The sequence below is a fragment of the Halichoeres trimaculatus genome, unplaced genomic scaffold (genome assembly GCF_033239565.1).
Source record: "Halichoeres trimaculatus isolate MK-OKI-2021-1 unplaced genomic scaffold, fHalTri1.1 fHalTri1_scaffold_10, whole genome shotgun sequence".
NCBI lineage: Eukaryota > Metazoa > Chordata > Actinopteri > Labriformes > Labridae > Halichoeres > Halichoeres trimaculatus.
Window position 1 is genome coordinate 19,951,203 of NW_027437187.1, and position 17,474 is coordinate 19,968,676.

Consider the following 17,474-nt stretch of genomic DNA (forward strand, 5'->3'; position numbering starts at 1 on the left):
TTGAAACATTGCATATGAAAATCTGTGCATCATAAATGTGCTGTAGTGTGCAATTTTGCTCCCCTCTCTCCTAGAGTCGTAAAACACATTATCATCAGGAGCAGCAGCAGAAGCAGCAGTGTAATTCATCCAAGGTCGTTAATATTCATCATATCATTTAGTCACAAAGGAAACTCATCTGGCTGAATGTCAGAGATGTAATTAATGAAGTGACCCCAGAGGTCACAGCTCCATTCACCAAACGCCTTGCACACACTGCTGTTTTTAACACATGCACACACTCTATTGCACATCAAAAGTCTCCAGCCAGACAAAACCACCCTCGCACCTTCAAACAGAAAAATGTGAACCCATGCAAATACCACAACATTCACAAAATGGCTTCTTTTAGTTGGACCAAAGGGATGAGACCAGAACATGCACCAAAGCAGACTTTATTTAGCTCAGTGGAGTATGGGAAGGGAAGGGAAGAGAAACACACATACGGAGGAGAGAACTGGGGAAGGGGGAGTATAGAGACACAATAAACCACTGGAGCAGGACATGAGGACAGGTGCACATCACAGGTATCTTTTTGGTCATCACTATGGCAACAATATATCCAGGAAAAAAGGAAAAAAATAGTTTTACCTACAGTAAAGATAACAGAGTCCCTTCACCATAGAGAACCTCAATATTTACATCTTACAGTCACTAAGAGCGAGAGAACACGAGAGAAATGATATTCAAAATAATCAGTATACAAAAAAAACTGCCTTGTGGTATTTGGAATGCACATTACTGTACAGAGGAAAGCTCATTGGTATTGGTCGTAAACATTGGTTAGTTCAAAAACAAAACTCGATGAAGTTAGTCAGTCCACACCCTTTGGAAAGCAGGTTGTGATGTCAGAGTTCAGGAAAGCTGTTGTCGTTGGACATATTGACAAGAGACAATGCAACACAGAAGGACTGACACATATCAGTTGAGGGTTTTGGGGTCTTAACTCCTTCAAATAGCTTTTCAGTATCTCCATAAGTACTTTTAGAAGATAATGCCCCAAACAGGTTTCTGTGAAAGTTTGAAATATATTTCTGTTATCATGAGTGTTATTTTTATTTTCTAAATTGTGGTAAATTATAGATACTGAAAATAAGCCTGATGGAATTGAGCCCCACATATCCACGTGTTTTCAACAAAATAACAGAGGAGCAGTTTATCAACAGCATCACAGGTATCATTACAGTTTGTAGTCATTAAAGCCTAGTGATAAAGCGATCAGAGCATGCATCTTTCTACAGTATCGTTAGAAACTACAGTACATTAGCAGCAAACTGGACATCCTTAAGGGCTGAAGTTCAACACTATGGTAAAAAAAAGAAAGAAAGAAAAATAAACTGCAACATTTCTTAAGAGAAGTAAAACTCTTTAACCGCTATATTACAGACTGCCATGGCTCTAGTTTTGGGTTTTGGTTACAGTCTCCAGTGTGCTTATGAGAGGCAGAAAACAGTAGCTTAGATATAGGGACTCCTTCCTTCTTTAAAAACAGCAATACATCGTCAAGTAAACAGTAGCGCTTATTTTGTAGGTCATATGGTTAAAGTATTATCACATCTTTGGATTTTTGTCTTAAAGCATTAATTATTGTTCAGCTATTATTGTTATATTATCATTATTACAGCCAGAATAAGGACTGGTTGTAAATTAACACAAGAAGAAAAGTAGAGACAAAATGAAGGAAGTAGGAAGGGAGGAAGAAATAGGGAAAATAAATTAAGTGTATAAAAATAACATCAATAACATCCAAAGTTCTTCTTTGCGCAGTAGCTCTCTATCTGTGAGTGGAAAAGGGAGCCATGTCTCAATCATCCAATGAAGTCTTGAGTCAACCATACAAAAGCTAAATACTGTACATTTACCCCTCACACTATTAAACACTTTAGTTTCAATAAGGTTTTGTAACAATCTAGTACTCAGTGGTGAAAAGCTCAGATCTTTGAAATACAGAGATGTTTTGTTGATATCTTGTAATACTTAGTCCAAGGTTGTACCATGACTCTTTAGTTTTGAAAACAGAAAAGTTCAGTTGGGGTCACATTTAAAGTGGAGCCATGTTGAGCTGTTGACCTGAGCATAGAAAGCTTTACATCAATCACATAACATTGGTCAGCCATTGGTATATTCAAATAGAACGGAAAGGCAGTAAGTCACCTTGCCTGAACATATCAAAGCTGTCATACTCTTTTCATAGTCATGACACTATTATATCGAAGCAAGACAGTTCATCTCAATCCATAAGATTTATATTAAGAAACTATTACTAAACACACACAATGTAAATTTGAGTTTGGTTAAAGTTTTCATATACAGTTAAATGGTTGAGTGCTATAAAAAATAGTTTGCCCCCTTCAGGACAAACTAACATTTTTCCTTTCTGTGCTATTTGGGCTGTTATCCGCTAAAGAAACATAGAAGGTGTACATGTACAACAGAAGACTCATCATTGGCTTGTGGAGGGTGAAGCTGCGTTTGAGCACCGCATCAGTCCATTGGTACCCGGCTTTCCTTGGCCGGCTGCAGGTTTCACCCTTTCACCATACAGACGTCAGCTCTGCAGTTTGTTATCGGAAACAAACATGTTGAAACTAAATCCACAGACATGTAAAATTTTGGTTACGAGCTTTGGAATCTGAGTCAGTCTTTACAAAAGCTCTATGCGAATACCTCCGTCTATTTCAAGGATATTTTTCTTTTTTTTTTCCCATCTTCTGTCACTGTTAACAGCTTTGTTTTTCTTCAAGTTTATCTTTTGGAGCTTTCTATTTACACTAAATCTCTTTGACAATTTATTTTCCAGCCTCTTACAGACTGGCACTACATGCTACACAGCTAGTCATCTAGCACTGTCTGTTGGAGGGCCCACTGTGAGTCTGTCATGCAGACTGAGAGGTAGACTGCAGGTCTAGCTGGGCAGTGAGGTCACATACTTGGAGAATGCTCTTTGGCCTCTGTGGCATCTGGTTGGTTTAACAAGATGGTGTTTGGTTGTAGTAAGGTGTCTGACAGGAAAGGGACAGAAGTGCTGTTTGACAAGAAAATACAGACCAGGCAAGAGTTTTCAAACAAAATGAACAGAGGAAAGCTCTTGTAGAGAGGACTTGGTTTGGGCTCTCTCGTACTTAAAGTTGAGAGAGTTTCTCTTTGGGCCAAGGTGGCTCTGCATCTTTGGGGTGTTAGGGTAACAGGTTTGGCAGCAAAGTGGACAGAGTATATGTTCAGAGGCTGACAACAGGTGCAGGAGTTTCAAGGAGGATGTGGAAGAAGGACACAAGAGGCCTTAGTCTCTTTTTCTCTCTAAGCTCTGTCCCTCTCCCCTGCTCCTGCGGACAGCTCAGCCTGCTCTCTCTCTGCAGCATCAGAGCTCAGGCTCCTGGCCCTCTTCTCCTTGGCCCTTGCATTCTGGAACCACACCTGCAAAAACAGATATTCATGAAATACATGTCATTTTCTTGAATACACTCACTAATCCTGGAAAATTAATAAAAATAAATGCAGTCAAACAGTTCTTTTTAATGATTTTTTAGCATTTACCTGCACCACACGGTGAGGTAGTCCCAACTCCTGGCCCAGTGCCTCACACTCATGTCGGTTGGGGTTACGGTGGCTTCTGTAGAAGTCTCTGAGCTGGAGCAACTGGTAGTGGCTCATCTGTGTCCTTTGGCGCTGCTGCTGTTGGTGTTGCTGCTGTAGAGTTTGTGTCTCACCCCAATCTGCACCTGGACCCCCAGATCCCTCTGGACTAGGAGAACCTTGGTCAGCCAAGCTGGAACCCTCTTCGCATGGGTACTCTTCTTCATCTTCCTCATAGTCCTCCTCTTCTTCTGGGTTGTTCAAATCAGTGGTTGAAGGCATGGAGGTCATAAGTGATTTCAGAGTTGGTTCCTTGCTGCTGATGACGTAGCTCTGGTTTGGGTTGGAGGAGACAGAGGGGCCAGGCCTGTCCCTAATAGATGACGGCACCATCCCAATATGCCCACTGGACCCATTATTCATTGACAAGTTGTAGCCTGCTCTTTCAGCTTCGGCCCAGTGGCGTGACCTCATATGGGCATCCAGAGCACTCTTCACCTTGAAAAGAGCCCTACAGAAGGGGCAGCGCAGGTGGTTGAAACCCAAGCTGAAACTCGATCCTGGCCCAAGTGAACGAAACTGTCCTTTTCTCTCTCTGGCTCGTGTATTCTGAAACCAAACCTGTGTATGAAAGAACAGTGTTTAAAAGCATTAGTTTGTTTTGGTGTGTTGTTTTTCAGTTTATCTCTTCAAAAATATTTAGATAAAGACAACGAATTTCCATAAAGTACCTGAACCACACGTCTTGTAAGGCCTACATCACGTGCAATGCTTTCCAAGACACCTCTGGTGGGGTTGGAATCCATGCTGTAGCGCTGGTACAACACTTCAAGCTGTTCTGGGGTGATGGTGGTTCTCTGGCGCTTATCCCTTCTGTGATCCTCCTCAATTTCTCTACCATTCCTCTGGCTTTCTAGACTACTCTCTGCCAGCTGTTTTGAATTCTGTCTAATGGTAGCTAGGGGGCTTTGGGTAAGGCTGGTGAGAGGGGTACTTGAGTGATCAGGGTGTGTATTCTTAATCTGCATGCTGTTTAAGTGTGACATCATTGCATGTGATGGGTTAGGGTGCATTTGGGACATAGCACCTGAAAGCATTTGGCTTGCCATCAGAGTGTGGTTGGGGTGGAGCATCATATAAGGCATGGTTCGGTCTGTGAAGCCAGAGTGCAGAAATTGGACATGGGACTGTGCTGCCAGTAGATGCCTTGTCTGGTGCTCCTGCCACAGCTGGAACGATGGCAATGACACTGGGCAAACACTGCATTGGAACTGAGCCTGGGCTTGGGGTGGAAGCTGTTTGCTAGGCTGGGTCTCCATGGATAAGCCAGAGTTAGTATCAGGCAGCTGAAAGTGGCTCTTTTCAGGCTCTGGAGGAGCAGGGAGGCTGGGTGGTGTATCAGAAGACTTTTCAACAGCTTGACCAGAATGGGGGCTGTGTATGAGTCCCTGACTGGAATGAGATGCAGAAATGGTGGTGGGTTCTGCTTTTAGTGATGAGGAGGCGAAGAAAGGTACAGGCCTTTCTTGAGTATTTTGCAGCTCCAGGTTGGACTCAGGCTTTGGAGAAGAACCTGTTTTCATAGCCAGAGCAATGTCCTTATGCTCAGTGTCTGCATCTGAAATTCCACCTTGGGTTTGAACAAGAGCTGTTTTATCTTCTGGTTTCCTGGTAACAGGTGTTGACTCACCTTTGGCTGTTGAATGCTCACTCTCTGGGCAGGGAGAAGAAGAATCAATAAAAGGTGAATCTGGATGGGTGTAATACTCATAAGTCAAATCCATGGAGTTTTCATTTTGTGATTCACTTTGTCCTTCATCTCCACAGCTGTAATTATCATTATCATCATCATCATCATCCTTCCGGCAACCATTTTTCTGCCTGTGAATGATGTCACGCTGGTTCTTAGCTTCTGACATATCATCAATTCCCCGATCTTGGTTTTTGCGAGCTCTCTGTCTGGCATTTTGGAACCACACAACAATGACTCGGTTTGGAAGAGACAGCTGAGCAGACAACCTGTCATATTCTTCCTCTCTAGGATAAGGTGTGGCTTCAAACACACTTTGCAGGGTCTCTAGTTGTTGTTCTGTGAAGCGGGTTCGGGAAGAGCGTCGACCCCTGTGGGGCTCTCCTCTTTGAAGGTCTGTTGCCTGGGGCAGTGGGGCATTATTGGCTGGAAGACATGGAGACAGTGAACTTGGGGAAAGTGACAAAGGTTGGGGTTGTGCCATTTCCTTGTTGGACACCTCCAGAGATATGGTAGGAGGGTTGTTAAAGTTGTAAGGGGAATCTTTGTCTCTCTGACGCTCCTTAAACAGGGTGTTGCGGAACCAGTGCTTGATTACTTTATGAGGCAGACCAGACAAAGCAGACATCTTGTTGATCTCTTCATCACTAGGGAGACTGTTGATATCAAAATGTTTCCTCAGAACAGTCAGCTGGTCCTCAGAGATTCTAGTTCGTGTTCTTTTGCCATGTTCAAGTATTGATGGGCTGACTTGGGACTGCTGTCCTGTCTGGATAGGGTTTGGTTGAGGTGGCTGACCCAGGAGCACAGGGTTAAGCTGGGGGGACTGAACTTGCAAAGCTGGGCTTAGTTGAGGTTGCTGGGATAACAAAGCTGGACTAAGCTGAGGCTGTTGCCCGAGCAGTGCTTGGTTGAGTTGAGATTGGTAGAGTTTTGCCAGCTCAGGGTTCACACTTGAGTCTAACCACGGTTTAGACTGGAGAGCTACTGACTGCATGACAACTGGAGGGAGGAGAGGGAGATCCATTGGAAAAGGAATAGGAGGTAAGGAGAGATTAGGTAAAGTCAGTGGAGGCATTGGAAGCTGAGGCAGGGTAAGAGGAAGCATAGGCAAGGGCAGAGGTATGGAAGTAGCCTGGGATGTGGTGTGAGAAGTAGCTGTGGTAGAAGTGCTTGGATTGAGTACCTCTTGTGAAAAATCATGAGGCTGAGAGGGTAATGGAGGAGAAGGCGGAGGAGCGTTTGATGCTAGTTCTGTAACTGGTGTACATGCTTTTGTTAAGGCGTCTGAAACTTGGAGATCAGGTGAGGGTGCAGGGGTTTTAATTTGTGGTTTAACTTGTTCCATTTTGGGTTCTGGGGATGGTGCTGAAGCTGCAGTTTGGGGAAAAGTAGCTAAATCCTCCCCAGATTTAGGCTGTGGGAGGGGATACATCTGGTCATACTGCAGCCTGTATTCTCTGGAAAACCTCTCCAATGCAGCCGTTGGAAACAGAGACCTGTGAATATATTCTTGGTGGCTCTTTAATATCAAGGCATCAGAAAAGAACTTGCCACAGTCTTTGCATTTCTCTCCTCTTTCACAGCATGTTTTCTCTGTTTCTGCTGTTTTTTCCTCATCTTTGTTCTGCTCTTTCTCTTGTGGCAAGTCTTCTACCCCACCATTGACTTCTACACTGCTTTTGTCATCATTACAGCCTCCCATCTCTACATCCTGCAGTCCACTAAACTTGTCCTTTTCTTCTTCTGGGAACATGTCAATTTCATTTTTACAAGAGCTTTCAAATTTATCTGTAATTATGAGAGTTGATAGCTGTTGCTGGTGTCTCTGTCTACTTTGTATATACTGTAGTGCCAACTCAAAGCCATAACTCTGCAGCAGGGATCTAAGAGGCTCCCCATTTACCGCAGCATAAGGAACTCTTGGAGGAGGGCACTGAAGACCAAGACTACATGATGAGGGATCTGTTTCATTTTTCTGGTTCTCACTTTTAACAGAATTGACAGGCTTTTCTTCTTTTTCCTCCCCCAGCTTCGATTTGCTGAGTTGTCTTACTGTCTGGTTCATGGAGGATCCACTGCAGCCTTCAGCAGGACTTTCACAGTGTCCTTGATCCTTCAATTGACTAAGAGCTGGGGTTGAGTCTTGTTTCTGTTGTTGTTTCTCATTTACTTTTGCCTGAGATCCCCTTTTCGCTTCTGTCTCAACTTGTTCTTTCGGAATGGGGATGTCCAGTACTGGCAGTTCTGAACTCTTGACAGGTAACTCTGGGTTAAGCGTCATGTCTCCAGACAAGTAGAAGGGAAGAAGAAGCTGCTGCTGCAGAGTAAGCAAGTTGTCTGGTGTTAGCGGAAAGTGTTGTTTGAGGAGACTCTCTGGCCCCAAAGGAAGGTGCTGCATTAACTGAGACTGTAGCAGTGCTGTTTGTTGTTGTAACTGAGCTTGGGCCTGTGCCTGAGCCTGGGCTAATTGTTGCTGTTGTATTAACATAAGCTGGTTTCTTGATGCCAGAAGCTCTGCCACTCTCTTCTTAGCCTGTTGGTTGTCACTTGGGTTGGAGAGGGCTGACTGGGCCTCAGCTGGGAGGCCCGGGGCTAATAGTGAAGATGCTGAACAGCTAGCCACATCTGGCCTCTTGGTTGAGGGCAAACTCTTGGATGTTTTGTCTTCTCTGGTGGACGCAGCCTGAGTCACAGTAGTCGAGACTGATACAGAAGCAGCTACACTAGATGCTACAGTCTGTGGTGCTGAGTTCTGGGCAGCACGAGCTCTGGTCTGATGAAGAACAGAGCGAAGATGTATGTCCAGTGTGGAGCTCTGGCTGTAACCCACTCCACATAGTCGACAGCGGTAAGGCCTTGAATCTTGGCCACGGGAAGCCTCAGGAGCTGCAACAGATGTACCAGAATCCTGTAGGGCTCTTCTGGCCCGATGAAGGTGGGACACTGAGTTATAGTGGACCAGAAGAATGGTTTTCTGGGTAAAAGATTCAGAGCAGATTGTGCATTTATAGGGCCTGGTTGGATCAAGGTACCGGTCCATGGTAGGGTTGGAACTCTTTTTAATGGGCAAGCTTGAACTTGGTTCAGAAACAATCTCTTCATGTGATGTTTTATCTTGCTCCATCACTTCCTCCTCACTTCCATCAATCTCACCAACCATATCCTTTTCTTTAAAATCATCTTCTTTTTTACCCTCTTTTTCTTCCATGTCAAGCATTTCATCCTCTTCTAAGTCCTCATCTTCAGCCGCTCCTGCTTCTTGACCCACTTGAGGTGATAAACTTAAATCTTGCTGAGATGAGCTCTTGTTCAGCTCTGTAAATTGTGTAGTATGAGGTGGTAGGAGTGTATTTTGTCCCTGTGTGTTGTCCAGCTGTGAGTGTGTGTTCTGCATGTGTCTCTGCAGGGCCTCCTGACTGCGACATTGTCTTGAGCAGATGGGACATTCTGTCGCCGCCCTCATGGCATGGTACTGCCAGTGCAGCTGGAGCTTCTCCTGAGTGGGGAACGCCAGGCTGCACCTGCTGCAACGAAACCGGTAACCATGGCGATCAGAAAATGAAGGGGGGTCACTGGCTGGGGAAGTGGGCGGAGAAGAGGGGGGGATCTGAGTTGGGGACTGAGGATCCAGTCTGCCATTTGAATGGTGAGTAGTGTTGTCTTCAAGAGGTGGTGTTAGTAGAGCTGTCACATCCTTGGGTGTGGCTTCTTCTCCTTCAATGCGTTCAACTGAAATACCTGCAACATGTATAAAATTTGTGAAAAACAGTTTTTTATTACTTTACAAGAATATTACACCAATAAGTCAATGAGTCTAACATGCAGTTCAACAACAAAGTTAATAATTCATAAATATTTGCATATGAGGAACTGCGCTGTGCATTTTTCACACACCTTCATTTTTCTGTGAATCAAGTGCGGCGGCTTCAGAACAAGTTGAAGTCTTAAGGTTTTTATCCTTCTGTCTGTCGTCTGCACTCCTCTCTGGCTGTGTTTCCGTCTGCAGCGAAGGTGGTGGTTGTTTCATAGGTGGTGCAACCTGGCGGAAAAAGAGAGTTGTCATCTTTTATTTAAACAGCTTCTATCTCTGTTGTCTCCCAATTCAAAATAGGGAATGAAACGTGATGAAATGCATGGCACAAACACCAAGATGCGACAAACACGTAGTGCTGCACATTCTCTGTTTCAGTGCCTCAAAACATTCAAGTATGAATTTGTGAGTGTATCTTTAAATCTTGCACCTGCCTGCACAGCAGAGTAGGTAGCAGGGAACATCAATTTGGTAATAAGCGTATATGGTAGAGATATGTGGGTTCTGCCCTTCAGCACCCACGACATCCTCCAACATGCCCCAAGGGTTTAATAAAACTTTACTGAGCTGAATAATGAATTTATTCAAAATCATTCTTCATATAGAGAGCCTCCATCTCCACAGCTTCAAGCACTGAAAGCAAATACTATATCTATGTGAGCAGCTAGCTACCCTAAGGAAAGGACGGACAGCTAAAGATGAGATTTACATGACAAGAGTTTTCTCTGCGTTACAGCTTCAGAAGAGAGAAAGGGAAGAACAACCACACACACACACACACGCATGCACACTGCAGAGAAAACTGAAGGTCAGGCTTAATCTAGAGAGCGTAATTGGAAAGCAAGGTACATAATGGCCATCATCACCTCAGTCTGAATTAATGAACCTCAATTACTATCAGAAAGAGTGAGGGGTGGGTGGAAGGGAAGGAGGGAGGACGATGATTGGGAGGGGTTAGGATTTTAGTTTATGAAAAAGAGAGAGAGAGCAGGGAGAGGGAGTGAGGAAGTATGGGGCAATGAACAAAAAAACTGCTTTGGAGAGAGAGAGACCAAGTAAGGGAGGGGTAACGCATAAGAAATTGAGAGAGAGCTTGGGAGAGACAGAAAGGGAGGGGCAGAAGCAGAGATTGCTGAATAGGAATGATAGGAGTAGCTTGAGGGGGGAGAAAGGGACAGCAGAGGGAGGAAAGGGTGAAAAGCAGTCAGTCAAGTGGAGGCGAAGAGCGCAAGAGACAAAGGCCACTTAGCATACGGGCCAGGGAGATGGAGGATGGTGATGTGGATAGATGACCAGTCTTTGTTAGTTGGAGAGACACAGTAAAAAGCATGGGGGCCCCTTTTTAGCTTGACTGCACTTCTGGTAATAGAGGGCTACTTAAACATGCATTATAGAAAGACTGGCTTTTCCCTCACTCACTCAGTCAAACCCTCTCTCCTCCACTCTAAAAGACACACATACACATGCACACAGAATGCACGGCTGCATCAAAGATGATAGCGGGGAGCTACTTAAACATGCATTAAAAAAAGCGCTGCCTTTCTCTCTGGTGCCTTCTTAATGGAATTGTCTCCCTACATTTCACTCTCCCCCATCCCCCATCGCTTTGCCTTCTCATTTTCTTTTGCTTCCCAACAAACAGAAATACAACAATACACAGTGGCATACACTTACTGTGCTGATGAGCTTGTCGACACAGTCCTGGGCCACACTGTGCACATGTGTGAGATGCTGTTGAAGGTGTAAGTAGGGGAGTTTCACCTGGCACAGAGGGCACTGGACAGTCTTGGGGAGAGGAGAGAAAATTAAGGAATGGAGGGAAACAATGAATTAGAAGACTGTATGCTTTTGTGACATTAGATATATTTTGAACCACAGTTCTTGTGATTATTGTTGGATTTACTTTTCTTACCTGCTGGTTCTCATTTTGCTGGTGTAGTCTGGGGCGTTTGGTTGTAATGGAGATTTCCAGTTCCTCGTATCCAGAGGATGAGCGTTTCACAGACTTTCTCTCTTCTCTTTCTTCCCCCTTGTTTTCTACTTCAGCTAAAAATGATACAAGCGTAATTTTTTTAATCTTTACGCAATCCATTATGCAATTAAAGTATGTAACTTAAACACAAGTTAAACTGTGTTTCAATTAAAAGCAGCAATACCTGTCTCTTCAGAAATCAAGTCACATTTGTTTTTGGTTGAGTTCAAAGGACTAGTTGTGGTCTCACTTGAAGTTTCCAAATCCTCACTGAACTCTCCTGGAACAAGAAAAAATGTTTCAAAAAATCTTCCATATGAATAAGGATTTTTCTAACTTTCATGTTAATTATAGTTTATACTATCATCTAAACAGCATCTTTCCAAAAGACGTATGAGCAACACTTCATTCTTCTTGTGTGCATCCCTACGCTATTGATTGATCATTGATTCTCCATTAGATACTCCTCAGAGGTGGAGTAGACGTAATATGGACTTACAACACATCAGTTCACCTCGATAAGTCTTAATCAGCTCAGAGACAAATCACATGATGCACCGAGTACACAACATCAGCGATGAGTTTATCTTTTTAGGTGTTTTCACTTCAGAAGAGTCAAGTTTGTGTCTCATCTTAAAGACGCTGCAGACATCTGCCAATTTCCACCTCTGCCATTAATGAACAGCGTACTCATATTGGTGCATCGATTAGCAGGTGCTAGTTAGCTGTTGTCAGGACTTATTGGGGATATAACAAGGATGTGTATTGACTAATCAATCTACTTGATCAATATCTCAGCAACAGCCATTACTCATTTTCTCGCTCTTTCTATCTCAATCCCTGGTCTGCACTCAGCCGCAGCCCTTACATGAAACCAAACAAACCACACAACGTCTCACCTTGGTCCCCATCAGAGCTTTTCCTGATGGTAAAAATGGCTGCCAACTCCTCGCCACCCATGGGCTGCAGCTGGAGTAGCCCTTCCCTCTGTTGATGGATTGGGGTTTGACTGTGTTTCAGGACTTGGAGTTTAGAGGAGGAGGAGTGGTTGCATAGGAGACAATGGAACAGCCATGAACCACCATCAACCTCACCGTCATACTGCTGCAGGAACTAAAAATGAGGAAGGAAAGACAACATTATATAAATCAAGAGTGATTATCAGAAACTGTAAGATACATATACTTTTCAAGGCCTATGACAAAAAGAGGGTACTGACTCGGTAAACCCGGACGCTGGCCTTGTGGTGTGAACTAAGGGAATGTCCTCGTAGCTTTTCCATACTGCTAGTCATGTAGTCACATAGGGTGCATCGCAGCTGGACAGGGTTGCCTTTAGCAATGAGCGCAGCCCCCTCCTGACCCCTGTCTCCGCCCTCCTGAAGGTGAGCAGCAAGCTGGTACCGAGTGCGGTGTCTGTCCGTCTGGCAGTGCAAGGAGAAGTTAGCCCTCAGTGGGGTGGTGTAGCCGCACAGCCGGCAGTGGCAGCCCCCTGCTACCAGGGAGCACCACTCAGACTGTGGCAGAGAGCGAGTGGCGTTCAGGTGCTGCTCCACCAACTCTAAGCTGTCTGATGAGAAACAGGAGCAGACAAGGCATTGAAACACCCCTTGGGAGAGGGGACCTGTGGGGGAAAGAGATGGAGCTGGAGGAGGTGAGGGAGAGGGGGAAGGGGAAGGAGTAAGTGTCGACCCCAGGGTGACTGGCTGTTCAGTGACTTGTTGGCTGGTCAGTCGCATGTTTAAGGAGAGTTCAGCGCCTGTGATGCAGAGAAAAACACTTTAAGAATCAACACACAATCAGGTTTTTCAGTGTTAACACTTAAAAAAATTCATGTCTCACCTGCGTTTTGTAGATGTTTGAGCTGCGGAGCAAGGCCTCTGCAGTGAGACAGATAGTAACCTCTCTGCAGCCGCAGCATGTTGTGCGTGTGTTTCTCGCTGGTGGTGTGTATGCGCAGATTGCGGGCAATGCTGGTCTCGTAGTCGCACACATCACACCGCCACCGCTTACCATGAGAGTGTGCAGGTGGTGTGACTTTAACAGGCTGGGTTGTAGAGGTGGGAATAGAGAGTGGAAGCTTGTATGCAGCCTCTTCTGCTGTGTGACCGTTGGAGGAGCTGCTATTGTTGGTGATGTGAGAGGTGGGCAGGTGACCGTTTGAGTGTCCCCCATTCTGAACGTTATTAAGGTGTTTATCTGACTGCATGTGTATGCTGAGGTTGCCTTTCGATGAGGTAGCATAGTCACACACCTCACAGCGGTAGGGCTTGTAGCCACAGGCGTAGGTTTCACCACGAGCCAAGCGAGGATGAGGTTTCCCCGAACTACAATATCCACAAACGTCTCGTGTTGCAGCCCCACAAACACACTTTCCCCCAGAGGCAGCACACACACACTGGCCTCCAGTCTCTGGATGTTTCTCTTTCATGTGGACTTGCAGTGTATGCTGTGACTTATAATGCCAATTACACTTGGGGCATTTCAGCGTCTTGCAGGAATTGCGTGAGTGCATTATGGTCATGTGACTCGTCAGTGAATTAGGAGAGAGGTCTTGGTTGAGGTTTTTAAGTACAGCTTCTTTCTGTTCTTCCTCTTTATCCCCCTCCTCATCCACCTCTGTCTCTAGCTGGCTGTCATTTGGTTCTGGAGCTTTGGCACCATCTCCATCGGAAATGGAAGAGTGAGGAACCCCTGTCAGCCCATCATCCTCAGCAGGTGAACTGGCAGGCTCCGTACCTGCCAGTGAAAAAGCCAGAGTAGACTGCTGGGATTTAAAGCTCTGAGGAAACCCAGAAATCCAGCCCTGATCTCCCTTAATGTCTTTTACCTCTGTCTCGCTCAGCAGGGCAGAAGATGAGGACGGACAAGTGAAGTGCTTTGGAGAGGTGGGAAGAAAATGGGAGGGCTTTGGAGAGGTGGAAGGAGAAAGGGGGGGCTTTGGAGAGGCGGCTGTTTTGCTGTCGAGTGTGCCACTGGCCTTTGCAGTGCTGGAAGAAGAGCTGTGCTGGCTCTGTTGAGGTAATAAAGAACATTTGGATTTGGTTTGGCTTTGGTTTGAGATGGCCTCCTCCTCTTCCTTTTCCTCCTCTCCATTGCTGCTGCTGCTGCTAAGGGCTGCTGGAAGCCCCCCTGTAACTGACGCCTCTCCCACACCTACATGCACCTCCCCTTTTTCCTTCCTCTGCCCTGACAAATATCCTTGCACCGAGTCCTCCTTCGTCCCCTGCTTTTGACATGCTCCATTCTCCTGTGGATGCCGGCCTCCCTCTTTCTGCTCCCATCCCTGGGTCTCTTCTCTAGCCTGTGACCCCTCTGCGCCCTCCTCCTCCTGCTGCTGTGGCAGGGTCGGGGGCTCTTTGGCAGGGGCTGTGGCTGAGGTATGAGAGGATGACCCCCTCTCAGGGCTGACCGCCAGGGCCAGGAGAGGAAGAGATAAAGCCTGGGGACTTAGGTCAGCATCTCTCTCCTCTCCTCCCCCTCCATCCCCTCCTCCTCCCTCACTGCTGTCCATACCAGAGGCTACAGCTGCCACACATCACTTCCCCACCTGTGTGTTTCAGATACAGAGGAAGAGGAAAGGATAGCAGGACAGAGACAGGAAAGAAGGAAAAGGGAGAAAGAGACGAAAATGAAAAACATGAGTCATGTAAATAATATTGCGTAACAGTGGAGGCCATTGATTACAGTCCCTGGATAGCATCTGTTCAATACTGCTTTCACTGTGCGCAATACAGAGGCTGGTTACTCAGGGGTTAGCGTTAGCCCTTAATGGGAAAATCAATAGCATGAGCGCTAAACTAGGTAGAGGAATGCGGGTAAAGGCTGCGCAGGAGGTCTATAATATTCCTCCGGGGATGGGATTAAATAAAGAACTGAACGCTTGTGAGCTAAAGGGCTTCCACTAAATTGCCACATTTAGATAAAAGTGGATAAAAGAACATTTTCAAAGCCAGTTTATCCTTTTCTTCATCTTGGTGTTCATTAGCACGGAGGTATGATGTGGGGAGATGGAGATTTCTGTTGAGCAGGAGCAGTTTAAGAAGTGATAATGCAAACACAGGGGATGACAAATTATAAACACCTTTATATTTTATTTAAACTGCATTTCAGTCAATATGAAGCAGAGACAAACTGTGATAAGATTTTTGCTAAAAAAAAAAAAAAAAAAAACTAAAATTAAACAGCCAATTGTGAAGTTGCAGTGTTTTGTATTCACACCCATCGTATTGTGCCTGCCTCTGTAAGACAAACACACTATAAACACACACTTGAACACATCAACAGTAAGAATGGAATAACTGATCTGATTTAATAATATGATAAAGTTTTATAGAATTGTGGTTATACATGATGGGGGAATGAAAAAGAAAAAAACAATGAAATTAAAGTTTAAAAAGCTTTACATTTCAAGACTGTGTGCCCCATTTTCTTGTTTGATTTTGTTGTTGTTGTTTTTGTTTTTTTTAAATGTCAAAAATACTGGACAATAAGGATGCACCAAGAGCCAGAATTACTAGCACAATCGCACACCCCTCTGAAGACATCCTAAAATGAACCAATCGGCCTCTCCTCCCCTTCTCTGACTGACAGATGGATGCCTGGTGAGACAGATACATCTCTTTGACTGTGCGTGTGCCACAATCTCATTACTGACCTTTTTTTAATCAAGGAGAGACCTTAATGTACCCTTTCACCTTCTCCTTCAACCAACCAACCCCCTCCTCCTCCTTCTTAAACACCCCCCTCTATCTCCTCCTGCAGCCACCCCCTCTCGCCTCTCTGCACCTTAAAGATATATGGCTCATATCGGCACTCTGATAGTGCTTTAATGCACTGTGTTTATGTCACAGGCCGCAGACCCTTGCCCACTGCAGCTGTCCACTGTCCCATCGGGTAGCAATGAGGGGCTGAGCCTGTCTGCCTGCCTGCTAGCAGCTGAGAACAGTCTCTAATCTGATAAAGATTTTCATTTACACTGCAATCAATAACCCAGGTCTATCGGCAATGTAACTATTTATACAAACATTCCTGGCTCTCTATCGATCACAAGTGCGGGAAACCATCATTTAAGAATGCCTATGTGTGTGTGTTCTTCTGTGTGTTAATGTGTGTACATCCTGTTGTGAAGTGCAAACTGATTCAGATAATGTCAATTAAGTGCACACAGAGAACACCTGAAATTGGACACACATGGTACTTTAAACAGGATATAATTAATACCTAGTATGTTTGTTGTTAAAGGTGCACATAATAGGTTGTGCAACACAATTGTGCATAAATGTCTACAACAAAAAGTGTCTTCTTTGGATCTGTGTGTGTGTGTGTGTGTGTGTGTGTGTGTGTGTGTGTGTGTGTGTGTGTGTGTGTGTGTGTGTGTAAAGAGAGAGAGAATAAGGAGACGGGAGAGTGAAGGAGAGAGAGAAAGAGACAGGCTGAAGTGATGTTCGTTCATTTAGAAAAAGCATTTTTGTGGACCACAAATAAATACAACCAGGTACGGATATTGTTTTCAGCGAAAGAAGAACTCTTGGACCACATGCAGCCCTTACCACACTTGAGGTAAAAGCACTAAGCTGTGTTTTGCGTTATTCCTGGATGTTTCAGAATGCTGTGCGGGCAGCGACTTGAAGTTAACTCCCTGCCTCTGTGTTGTGAAGTCACTGACCAACATTCAGCCCACACTTTATACTTCAGCCTTTGTTTACAGTGGACCACCGTACCACACTCCGATCCGGCTAAACAAAGTGAGAGATCGCGTTTTGTATCCAGTAACAGGTGACTCAACGCACAAGATGATCAACAAAGCGTGATTTTTTTACGAATTAGCAAACACTCCCTCCTCCCCAGCACCGGGTTGTTTCCTCCCATGTCCCTGATATATCGTAAACAAATAGACTTACATTTCTGCAGCGGCTCTGGTACAAAGCTCCGTACGCTGAATGTGTAGTAGTCCAGAAAACAATCGTATAGAGAGTCCACTCATTCCTTATGAATGATCCTCTGCGTTTTTACGGAGCCAGGAGGAAAAATGGGGAGAGGGAGAGAGAGCAGCGGGGTCCGAGTTGTTAGCAAACAACAGAGTAATTAAAGCTACATACAGGCTGTAGTAAACAGAAGATGGGGGACGGAGGGGTTTGTGCGAGCTCCAGAGGTAGAATGAGTTCTGATCACTGTGGGGGGAAAAACACTTGGCTCTTTATTCCTGCTAATTAGTTTCCTTCAAAAAATGGCTGAGATTACGCTCAGTGCGCATGTGCGTAATTGCGCAGACACCGCTAATTAGCCCGTTTGGATCAATAGGATTCCGCGAGAGAGAGAGGGAGG

The 17,474-nt window shown here is 45.0% G+C and overlaps 1 protein-coding gene across 1 annotated transcript; it reads right to left on the minus strand.

Moving 5' to 3' along the window:
- Positions 1–434: 434 nt before the first annotated feature.
- Positions 435–17,384, minus strand: LOC141797107 (zinc finger homeobox protein 3-like). The gene is made up of 11 exons (XM_074678532.1): positions 17,051–17,384; positions 12,990–14,697; positions 12,368–12,906; positions 12,048–12,261; positions 11,333–11,428; positions 11,089–11,222; positions 10,851–10,961; positions 9,260–9,404; positions 4,344–9,103; positions 3,574–4,233; positions 435–3,453 (listed from the first exon to the last, which is right to left on the minus strand). The coding sequence occupies exons 2-11, from the start codon at positions 14,659–14,661 to the stop codon at positions 3,337–3,339; spliced, it is 8,448 nt and encodes a 2,815-aa protein (XP_074534633.1). The 5' UTR covers positions 14,662–14,697; positions 17,051–17,384; the 3' UTR covers positions 435–3,336.
- Positions 17,385–17,474: the final 90 nt, after the last annotated feature.

What these genes read in the sequence shown, in the direction of transcription:
- LOC141797107 (XM_074678532.1), bottom strand. Translation starts at nt 14,661, where the DNA reads ATGGACAGCAGTGAGGGAGGAGGAGGGGATGGAGGGGGAGGAGAGGAG. An exon ending in AAGCTCTGATGGGGACCAAG is followed by an intron (nt 11,429 to 12,047) that starts GTGAGACGTTGT and finishes TTCTTGTTCCAG; the next exon opens with GAGAGTTCAGTGAGGATTTG. An exon ending in TGATTCACAGAAAAATGAAG is followed by an intron (nt 9,104 to 9,259) that starts GTGTGTGAAAAA and finishes TACATGTTGCAG; the next exon opens with GTATTTCAGTTGAACGCATT.